Source organism: Aquila chrysaetos, chromosome 13 (assembly GCF_900496995.4).
Source record: "Aquila chrysaetos chrysaetos chromosome 13, bAquChr1.4, whole genome shotgun sequence".
Taxonomy (NCBI): Eukaryota; Metazoa; Chordata; class Aves; order Accipitriformes; family Accipitridae; genus Aquila; species Aquila chrysaetos.
In genome coordinates, this window is record NC_044016.1 from 6,366,956 (window position 1) to 6,378,435 (window position 11,480).

General features: G+C 41.6%; 1 protein-coding gene across 5 annotated transcripts in view; it reads left to right on the forward strand.

Moving 5' to 3' along the window:
• The window catches only part of TMEM63A (transmembrane protein 63A), a 50,334-nt gene that overhangs the window by 32,186 nt on the left and 6,668 nt on the right, over positions 1-11,480 (forward strand). Inside the window, exons 24-26 of one of the 5 annotated variants that reach the window (XR_003926266.2) lie at positions 507-697; positions 2,013-2,147; positions 10,259-10,427. Coding sequence is in view for 1 of the 5 variants with exons in the window: in XM_030034729.1 (XP_029890589.1) it covers positions 507-677 (171 nt within the window). In the remaining 4 variants the exon portion in view is untranslated. Of the gene's footprint in view, positions 1-506; positions 1,772-2,012; positions 2,148-2,807; positions 2,948-10,258; positions 10,428-11,480 lie in introns of those variants that run through there. The other 4 variants (XR_003926270.2, XR_003926271.2, XR_005933802.1 and 1 more) reach the window with 4 other exon arrangements.

Sequence of the window (11,480 nt, forward strand, 5' to 3'; positions counted from 1 at the left end):
TATTAGTCTGAATGGACTGTGGGACTTCGCATATGCATGTGGGACCACAGAGTTCTGCGGCTGGGCTCCTTGACTGTTCCCAGGTGGTGTTCCAGAAGTACCTTCGGCTGACGTTTTAGGAATAGTTGAGACATGCTACTTCCAGCAGCAATGTACACTGTGTTCTGGGCCTTACACCAGAGAGATCCTCACATCTGGACTGCTGCCAAATGCAGTCAGTTGCCACTGCTTTGTGACTTTCAAAGTTGTGACGTGTAGCAGATCTTACCTGCCATGTCACTAAAAAGGATGTAGGACAGAGGTAGAAATAAGGGCCTTTGTACCACAGTCTACAAGTACAAGTGAGTGTTGCACCAGGAAGCCTCCGTTAGGGTGCCAAAGGCCTTAGGTGTTAAGGTGAAGAATGGGAAATGGATGAAAAGAAGAGTGGCGAGGGTGTTATCCTGGGTGAATTATCCTAGCGTACTTTGAGAGACTAGTAAAATCCTTAATGCTTGTGATTTCAGATGTACGTCCCCCGAGTTTTGCATCCTCATTGTACAGAAAGGACGATACTTGCCCAAAAGGAGCAACAATCATATGGCACCATGGACAACACTTGTTCACAGGCAGAAGGAATCATAAACTATTCTGCTAGACCTGCAATTACTGAGCAGGCACCGAGAGGTTCGCTTTGAATGCCAAGGACTAACACAAGGTGGAGCACTTGGTCCAGGTTTAGGAGATCTAATTCCACCACCCCACCCCCCCACCTCACCTGCTAAGTATTCTGTTTTATTTACATATTCCTGCCTACAGAAGAGGTACAGAAATAATTCATTGTGTGGTCTGCAGCTGTGCTCAGAGATTAAAAAGCAGATGCCTTGGGACTGATTGTTTTCCAGGCTGTCTACACACATTGTGAAACAAACGTGTTGAACACATTGATGCTGATCCTCAGGGACTGCACTTATGTTATCTCCTCACCTGCCTTACGAAGATAACTTATGCTGCATATCGATAACTGGTCACCAAAGCAAGTGCAGCTATGACAGCTGCCATTTATTTATTAAAAATAATTCTTTCTTTTTAAAAAAAAAAAAAAAAAAACCAAAACCAACACAACCCTTTAGTATTTATAAACCTCTTGGGATGCGTTAAATCCTGAGGCAATGTCACTTTTGATGAAAATGCTGTTTGCGTGGGTGCTGAGGATGGTGTGTGGGAGTCTTTCCTCTTGTCACCCAAAGTAGTTGGTACAGACTTGATCATGTTACTTTTTTTCCTTAAAAGAGATGAGGGAGTTACTGTGCACTTGGGTACTACAAGTACCAAAGCAAAATGACTAGTGTAAAGAAGGGAGTGATTTATCTGATTGTGGTTTTATATATTTTTTTGGAGGGCGTTTAGGTTGTTAGTTTCTGTTCACTATTTTTAAGGGCCTTCCACAATTAAAGTTCACCTGCCAACAATAAAGGATGTAAACATTTTATCTTTATTTTAATCTTGGGGTCAAAATGACAGATCTCTGGGTTTTCTCTATAGTGCCAATTATATGAACTGTAAGGTAGTAAGTTTTTAAATTATGTAATAGGTGCCAATTTATTCCAAAGTACATTGTGTTAAAGTGTAACTAATAATCACAAAGCAATAAAACACTGAGTTCAGAGAAATTTCAGGCTGTCTTGATTGATTTTTTTTTTTTTTTTTTTCTTTGTGTATTGAAACAGTTCTTTTGCTAGCGGCCTCACAGCATGATCAATGTCATGAACTGTCCATAAGAGCACTGTCATAAGGCTTAGAATGACAGTATGTCCCATGAGAGATTTGAATACTTTTAAATTTCTCTAGAGGATGAATCTTGGTGACCTTTGGGTAGGAGACAGTTTTGACCCTCCCAAGCCCTCTGTTTGCCTGCTCATTGTTAAACTGTTAGTTCCTGAACTTGACCTTTTCTAGCATGTCTGTGAAGCAGCAGCATCTTGAGATTGGAGTAGAATTTGTGTCATAAATAAGTGTATGCAGATGTTCAGTGTCTTGCAGGGCTGCCTCCAGCTTCCTGAGACCAGCCCTCTGGACAAATGCTGAGTAGGAGACCTGCCCTGCTGCAAGAAGGACACTGCAGAGCTTTGATAACCCTGATGACAAGCCATTCCTGTCAGTTGAAGGTACACATAACTCCTGGTTCTTAAAAGGCAAGGGAGGAGCCTTGTCTAGTGGGGGGGCATGGATTTGTGTCAGACTTTATACTGTCACTTCAGTGTTGCAGTTTAGTCAGGGGGGAGGGGGGTGTGTATGTGTTAATTTTAGCAATCGTGGTATTACTAGAGGTGGTACGTCCACTGAATATTGTGGGGTTTTTTAGTGACCATGGTATTACTGGAGGTGGTGTGTACCCTGGAGACAAACTGCCAGTTAAGATTGGTATTCAAACCAAGAAAAAAGAAAACCAACAGATTCCACAATTTTTACTTGTGTCTGAGTATCTCATACAGATGTGAGGACAGAAGGAGGAGACAGAGCCTGTTGTATTAATTATATCAGACGTGTATGATTGTTCTAACTAATTTCTAGCTGCGGTACCCCATCTTATACCAGTGTCTGCAGAAGCAGTGGACACTTATGTGTATACTAATTGAGGAATCAAATAAATGATTCAGCTACCACACTTGACCTATTTACAGTACTGTCACTGCGGGATTTTTATGCTCTGTGGTATAGCTTACTTTTTTGAACAAGTGACTTTTGATATTCGCTGTGAGGTTCTATATGCCATATCAAGGACAAAAACTCTTTTGGTGATTGGATTTCCTTTTTGTGCTTGGAAGGCTGCTGAACCTTGGTAATGAAGCTCCTTGTGGCTGGCACAGGTTCAGTACAGAGCGAGCCAGCTCTGCTGTGAACTTGAATAAACCCACCTCCAGTCATGCTAACGTGCTTCAGATACAGAATACGGAAAACCTACTAGGTAATGGAAAGTTGCATGTTGCTAAATAGTCATTGCTGGCATTCGAGGAACCAGTTTGTGTGTCTGATGGGGAAACCACCTGCATATTTCACTTATCATGTAGCAGCCATTCTTGTTTGCCAGTGTACTCTGTTGCAGTTAAACTCATAGAAATGTCTATGATATTAGGACATGCACTAGTCTGAGTAAAGGCTAGGATCACCTAGTAGTAAATTATAACAAGACCTCCATGTACAGCAACACACAAATTAAAGGCTGGTTTATCAGCTTTGCTGTGTTGTGCTTGCTTCCTAGTATCTTTTGGTTCCCTCTCTGAGAGCTGGAAGTAATTAGGAAACTGCACTGGCTGTAATTTGTTCCTTCATGCTGGTGGATATCTCTGAGAGGATAAAAGTAGATCAGCAAGAGAAACTCCTTGCATTCCTTGCTGAGCCTTAGAGAAAAGCTGAGGGATGGAAGCCTCCACAAATGTGGATATTGGCTGCACTGTATCTGAAATTCATATTTAAAGCCATTGCACATTCTTTACTGTTCTTTTTATAAATCTTTTGGCAAGAAGCCTAAGCAAATGGCCCAGCTGGAGTTACTGATTGTAGCTCCCAGAAGCCATATTTGTTGAGATCCAGCGCCTGCTGCTTGCCTTGCATTGCTCAGTTGGAACAACTCCTCCCCCCCCCCCTTGGTCCTTGCTAAGTCCTTACTTGGGTTCTAGCAGCCGCCACCGGCAGTGCTTCTGTGGAACATGAATCCTGGACAAGTCTGACATTTGAGAATGAGTAAGCCCTACAGTGTGATCTGTGATGGGATTCTCTGACACAGCTGAGGGGTCAACCTTTGAAAAGTTGAAGAATGGAGCTCATTCGATACCATACAATTCGGTACCCTTCTGCAAACACTTCGCTTATAGACTATTTTCTTCTATAGTGAAGAAGATGCTATATGGTATGCTGAGACTCCAAAAAAACCTTGGCTTGTTTAGATATACCTATCTCTGCCAGTTAGAGCTTATTCTAGATGTATGCCCAATCTGGTTCACCTCCAGCCCTGTTGAAACACATCCCCAACACCCAAATGATTGCAATTTCTCAATTGCATTAGGTGCACACGTTCATGTCTTGTTTTTCTTTGGGCTTTTCCCATGTCTTGAGCCAAAAGCAGATTTCTGCGCTGGCTAAGCTTTTAATGCTTCAGTGTAGCACTAAACCATGTTCTTTCTGTCTCTTTACAGAAATCAAATTCCCAGCTCTGCTTACCCACAGATGCTAGTAGCACAGCTGAAAGCTTTCTCATGCATGATCTACAGCTAGTTCATTTATTAGTGTTTGGAAGCCTTTTACTTTGATGCTTTTCAAGAAGGTGGGCTTGTCCTACAAGCAGCAGGCCACAGAGTTGTTTTCCTGGCTCTTGGCAAAAGTGAGGTGAGAGGCACAGGAAGATTTGGGGAGGAGGGGTCTTTTTCTGTCACTATCACAAACCCATGTCCATTGAGTACAAAGAAAAGACACGCTTTATTGTCTCTAAATTGCAACAATACAAGGAAATACACAGTTCTAATTCCAAATGATGGCCAGGGTCTTAACTTTCAAAGAGGCCATGTGTCTTATCTTCTTAAAGTGGTCTTGCAAATTCCTTCTCTGTCCAATCTAGGCAAGATTTCTTGAATGATTCTGCTTGTCACCTGTCTGTAACAGCTGCAAGTGCCTGTTTCAGATATTTCAGAGGTACAGTAGTTGTTCTTTCTTTCTGAGGACAGCTGTCTGACAGATCAAAACAGAAAGGAAATTACCAAAAGCAGAGACACTGAAGATTGGGTCATTATAATGGAACATTCTTGCCTCTAATTTTTTCGTTCTTGGGTTAACTGCTGACTCTTGCTTTGTATCTGACATCCTATTGGTTAGGCTGTAGCATCTCAGCTGTAGCAAGTGCAACTTCCCAATTTTTTTTGTGCTCAAACACAGAGCTCCTGGGTTATCTTCACTTGTTCTTTGTTAGCAGAGTCTGTAAGCATTTGTTGCTTGGAGAGAATGTGTATCAAGATCAGCTGTCTTTCTATTGCATGTACTATAATTAGCTTTTAATTCTTTTGATGAAAGAATGAATGTGGCTCCATGAATTAACTGGTGTAGTACCCAAAGCTGCTTCTCCCTACTCAATGTGCCTCCGTTACTAATCTCTTCCAACCAGGAGCCTGCAGCCATTACAGGGCGACTCTGGACTCCTAGTTGAAAGCAAACCTTGTTCCTTTCCTGGAGAAGGATTTGTTCCCTTCTGTAGCAGCTTATTTCCTGCCTTCCTAGGTGAGTTCCAGTGTAACACGTATCTGATCATATCACTTTTGAATGGATTGAAAGTTCCACCTCAAGCCCAACTTTTCTGGCTAGTGGAAAATAACATTCTGTGTGTTAAGTAATAATTTCACTAACTTAACCAGTTAAGTATATTTCCAGCTTCAATTCTGGATGGTGTTTGCTTTCCACTAAAGTTCTGGTTTGGAAATGTCTACTGATAGGAAGTTTGTTGTCATCAGCAGTGCAGAGCTTCACCCCATCTTATCAATTCCTGAAGATGTGATAGGTATGTGATACATACGATATAACACAGATATGACAGTGTCATTTTAGGGCCTTAAAACACTTCTGTCTTCCAGACTGTAAACTGATGATTATGTTTAGATCTTGAAGTAAAGTATCTTTTTCTGAAAAGTCACAGGACAGTGGTTGTGAGATCTGATCTCCTTGGATGCTCTGTACTAGATCTGTGCATAATATTCAGGTGGGAATGGGAGGGACTGTAAATAGCCAAGAAGAAGAGAGGGAAATTTTCATATCTGTTTCTAGACTCAGTGGTTAATTAGGTGCTGGTTAATAGTTAATGAAGACACTCTTCTCAAAAGTGATGTTTAAAATAGTTCTAGAAATCCAATGTATGGTATGTCATAAGGGACTCCTAAATAAAACAGGAGCCAGAATTTGTTGCTGTCTCAGATCATTACTGCCATGTGGTTCTGAACCTCCAATTTTTATGTAGTGGTGCAAGAGGGTGAAAGTTTTTCATGGAAGCTAGTATTTTTTTTTTTTTGAAAGATATCTATCTGTTGTGCTTCTCAGATGTTTATTAAAAAAAAAAAAAGTTGCAGTACAGGAGGAAAACTGAGAGCAGAGGGAATGTAAGATAGATGTATTTCTGTACACAGCTCACCTTCCATGTGAAAATCTTTCATGCATTTAGTGGTGTTTTACACTTAGCTTTTCAGATCAATTAGCTTTATTACAGCCTGCTCTCCTGAAATGTTAAGCACCAAGTTGCTTCTTTCAAGTGAAGATGTTCCATGTCAAAACTTATTTTGAATTCTAAATTTTTTTTTTTTCCTAAGGCAAATTATCGGTACTTTTTTCCCCCCTCCATCTATAGACATAGAGAAATAAAACTAGCCGCTATCTCCACAGAGGAAAATGGAAAATGAAGTGAATTGAAGAATTGCTAAGTACCATAATTTGGTTGCAGGCATTGAATTTTTTTATGACAGGGTTCTAGCTTTAGAGAATGGAGTAGGGTTTTCTTATTCTTTTATATTTGACATTTGTAACTTCAAAATTGTTCCTAAAATAGGGAGAATTTATTCCCTTCTGAGACCAGAAATCAGAATCTGCTGGGAAGAAAAGGGCAAAAATTGAGAAATAAATCAGTTGTGCACCTTTAAGAGGAATTATTTAAGCAATTATTTCTGTTATTTAGCTTCAAAAGGGAAAAGATGTAGTGGTGGAGTTAGGAGAATCGTAATATCTGTGTTCTGTAGTGTGTTCTGTTCAGTTTTGTGAGATATTACCTAATCGTTCTTTGTCTCCGGTTTCTCTGAAACATTAAGAATGCCTTCTGATCACTGCAAAAAGTTTTATCAGCTGCAAAAGACCTGAGGTGATGCAAAAAAATTGCATTGAGACAAAAATGCAAGGGTGGACGTTAGTTCCCTTAAGGCTGTACAAGAATTCCTAGAACTCAAGAGATACAAATGTATTTACATACAAAACCACCGCAATAGTACGGACTTGGTTGCAAAAGAGCTTAAGAACTGCTGGAAAATAAAGCTCCTTTTAGACTTTCCTTCATTTGAGGAAGTCGAAAGGTTGGTAGGTGCACTCTGAGCAGAGATGAGATCCTACAAGGCAGCAATGGCCATGGTCCAAAAGCGAGTGGGACTACTTAGGCTCAGCTGGAGCAGAGCTGCAACCCAAGCTCATGAAATCGCACTGAGCGAGGGATGCCATACAGACCTAGTGAGAAGAATGTTGGCTGGGCTAGGCCTTTCCCCTCTGCAGAGGAGGACGCTGACATCTATCGCTTATTGAATACCCTGGGGTGGGACACATCCACATACTCTTGTGTAACGGGCAACTAGGAGTGAAGCAACAGTAGGTGGATCGTGTTAAGAAGGAAGGACGGGGTATTTACCAGGAAGCCAGTATCATCAGGACAGGCAGAAGTTGGTTTTGCATTGGATGTGGCGTGGATACCAGTGGGGGGCAAGTCAGGGACTGGGAGGAATTCCTGAGCTGCGGGTTCTCTTATCGCCTGCCTCCAGGGCCTGGCCCTCACTGGGCCCAAAGCAGGCTGCAGCTGCTGCGAGGGGCAGACAGCTGGGCTGCGCACACAGCCAGAGCCCCTTGCTCAGCCTTGGGGGCAGGAGGCTTTGCAAGTGGGATGCCTGGCCCCTTGCAGCTGCTGGGACAGGCAGCACAGGCAAGGTGAAGCAGTCGGTTTCCCTCCTTGCACCTCTTTTGTGTTGTTGAAACAGTTGTGAGTTGGTCTTTCCATATAGTTAAGTTTGGCACGTTGGTATCTTTGACTCAGTAGCTGGGCGGTTGAGTGTAGTTTTGTCTTCTGAAGTTTTTGTTCCCCTTTTCTCTGTACTGCACTCTCTCTGCACTGATCATCTGCAGTGGTTTGAACCAGTGCTGCAAAGGGGGATTCTCTTTCATTTAAGAAAATGGAAACTCATCACTTAAATCTCATTTATCATTCGTCCTATCCTCAAAACTGCAGACATTCAGTTACTAAACACAGGGAGAGCATGAGCATCCTTAACATCTTAAAATCCAATCAGGAAGGTATTTTGAAGACTGACGTTTGGACTACATCTAGCAAGGGGAAAGAGCTGTCACTCAGCACAGATCTGTTTATAAATACTGCTCTCCAGAAGACAACTGACAATTGTAATGGGGCTAATTCTTCTAGCAGCATTGGCATAACACCGTCAGGGCTGTCTGGCACTGCACAGGATATTTCTTCCATGAAAGAAAACTAATTCTAAGCTTTAGGTTTTAGTGTGAGTTATGTTCCTTAAAGTGCTATTACAGCAAGTAAAACAAGTGGCATCATTTCTCAGTGTTTTGAAATAAGCTACCCTGAAATCAATATGGATTTATTCCTTGTCTCTTCCCACAGTATCCAGAAGGATCTTCCCATTCCTCTTCAAGACAAAAATGTATCTTCATTTAATGTACATTATATATTGCACCTGCTGTAAAACAGAATGTACATTTGATTGACTGTCTTGAACAGATCAATCCCTGCCCCCAGGCAATTCTAGGTGACTCAGTGGTGATGAATAGTGCCCCTTATGGATTTAGATCTAACTGTCATGCTAGACTTCACAGATTTTATTTTTCACTAAAAGATGGTTTAACTTCCTTTTTTTTGTATGAAAGTGTGATTTCTATTCATTTTTTTTTTTTTCATTCACAATCTGAGTAATGCCTGACTCTTTTGCTTAATGTAAGTCTTGTCTGGTTTGGTTGTGTAAAAAACATGTCCAAAGGCTGCATATAGTGGCTCAGATTTCAGGACTTTATCGTTTGTAGTTTAAAAATCAAAAGTCAGATTCAGTTGTAGTGGGAGTTAGTTTAGCTGGAGCTGCATGAGAGGGTGGTGACCTTACTAGTGTTTTTCCATACCAGAAGCACTTTCCAAAGCACTTCAGTTGTGGGGGGCAGAGGGTAAGTTATGTTTATTTTCAGTGGCATCTCCATGGTTCTGAACCTCTTATCTAGACTCTTCTTGGACTGTAACTGGCTAATTAAAAAGCAGGGTCTAGGTCAGCTACTTCTGGTTTCAGTGTGGGATAAATGCATGTTTTGGAGCAACTTAAGAAGGAATGGCTTTTAGGACAGCAGTTTCTTTGAGCAGAGACTTTGGGGCAACTTTGGTCCAGAAATGGAAGCTTTAACAAGAAATGGCTCTGGAGCAAAACAAAATGTTTTTAGCATCATTGTGTCATCGGATTCTGGGTTCTCCTGAAGGCCATAGCTACTATTTCAAAGAAAGAGCCTTATTCCCAAGAAACAGCTCAGCCAGCCTAACAGCAGCGCATTTGGCCTTGTTAGAGGAAATGTACTGTCTGAATGGCAGGTACTCAGCTGGCTCACTTAAATAAGAACAAGTATAACAGAGCAGGGAGTCCTTTCTTACTGTTTATTACTATTGCAGTAATCTGATATGCAGTTAATTGCTCACAGAAATGTTAAAACTATTTCTGATTATCTGACTGACTTTTGCACTGCTCACTGTAGTACTGTACCAAATAATAGCCCATTAGTCAATACCAGACTATCAGAAGTGAGTCTGGATTCACTCTAGGTGGTTATCAAATCCAAATCTCAGGCTTGTGGGAGAGTTGCTCCCTGCAGGAAGAGATGCAGATGCTATCACTAGCCCACAAACACTTCATTAGTATTAAACCTTGCACTACAGGCAGTGGGATGGGCTGTGTTTTGCTAAAAACAGATGATTATTTTGAAAAAGGGGAGGAGAATTGATGGCAGGCTTTACAGCTGGCACATAGCTGAATTTTATACTCTTTCACATTGTCATAGTATTCCACTGAATCTTTGTATCTGTAGATAAGTAGGTGATGAACAACAGCTGCTGACATCTGTGGGCTTAAGATGTGAGAAGTGTGACATCAGAATTCAGAATAACCTTTGCTATACAGCAGGTGTTTAATTATAATTTTTAAGCTTCTAAAGTCTATGCCTTTTAGGTCCAGATTTTTTTTTCTTTCAGACAGTAACTAATCAAACCCATTTTTGTGCTGGATTTAGTGTCTCGGTGCCTATTTTCTATACTCAGTAAAACTGACAGTGTGGACAGCTTGTGTTTGTAGTAGGCTGAAGTGCACTTACCTGGTGTGCAGAGCGGGGCAAGGACGTGCTCGTTTACTGCCTCTGTTCATTATCATTGTCTCAGATTGCTAAGCACTGTGAGGCATATTTAAAAATAGAAGGGTTCTACAGGCAGTTGTTTTTTGTCTAGGTCTCCCTGGTGACTGAGCCTGGGTGAGCTGTTGTAACATAAGATCACAAAACAAAGTCCTGATGTGCATCCTTTCATCAAGGCTGGGCCCCTTCAAGCAGATCTGCTCCAGAAGGGAGAGTGAAACTGCTTTGAGCCTTCTACTCACATCTGAAAATCGGTTTGGCAGGTATCATATAGCAAACTTCCTTCCCACTTACTTTATCCGCGTTGTGACTGAACAGTCCCTGGGGAAGTATTCAGTTATATCAGTATATGGCAGTGCTCCCTAGCACCACAGCAGATGTCTGCATGTGCATTAAAGATGAGAGGGATGATCTTCAGCTCTGAAATATAAGGCCACACAGGGGACAGAAGTAAGGCAAAACCAAATGGCCAGAGATCAAGACTTGTGCAAGAGGGAGCACAGTGGTGCCTGTAAACAGCTGTCATTGTCAGAGGTGAGCTGGTTCCTCCTGAATAAGCAACCTTTTTTCAATATACCACACCTGAAACAAGTTTGGGGATGGTCTTCTCTGAGAAGAGTCTATTTTAGACAAAGTAAATTATTCTGTATTTTCTTCCTGACTGGCCTGAACCACACAATATTTTGCAAATGAGAACACAAATTTTGACTAATGAAAGCATTTACAAGTAAATGTAGAATTAGTGCTTGCTACTAATGTGGAAGCAGTTAACCATCTTAGACCTTCAAGCTATACTTGAATTCTTTAAGGCAGTACTGCAGTCAAATCTTGTAGGGAGACCTGAGAGCTACTGTGCCTTCTGCTACTGGCACCCAGGTGCAGAAGCACAGAAGGCAGAGGAAAGGTAGTGAGAGGTCCTGCCTCTGCTCAAAAAACTGATCCAGGCTGCCCTAACAATTTTCTGTCATGGTATATCGGGGGCTTTGAGCAAGATTCAAATGTGCCCAGCAGGAGCATTAACTTGCCTTCTGTGAAACAAACTACGTGGTATTCTTGAGTCTAAAAGCCCTGTGGGATGGAGCAGGGCTCTGCTGGAGTGACTCTATTTAACAGCTTCCATTTCAATTAATATTGTGAAATAATACTAATCCGTATTTCCCTGTGCTTGCAGGGGTAGGGAAGTATATCAGAAGTGACTGGAGAACAAAACTATCCTGAAATCAGTCATCTGGATACAGTTTAAGAGTACTGCACACACTAGGGACTGTTGCTGGCAAAAACATACAGCCCTTCAAATACAATTTTCTTTGAGCAGT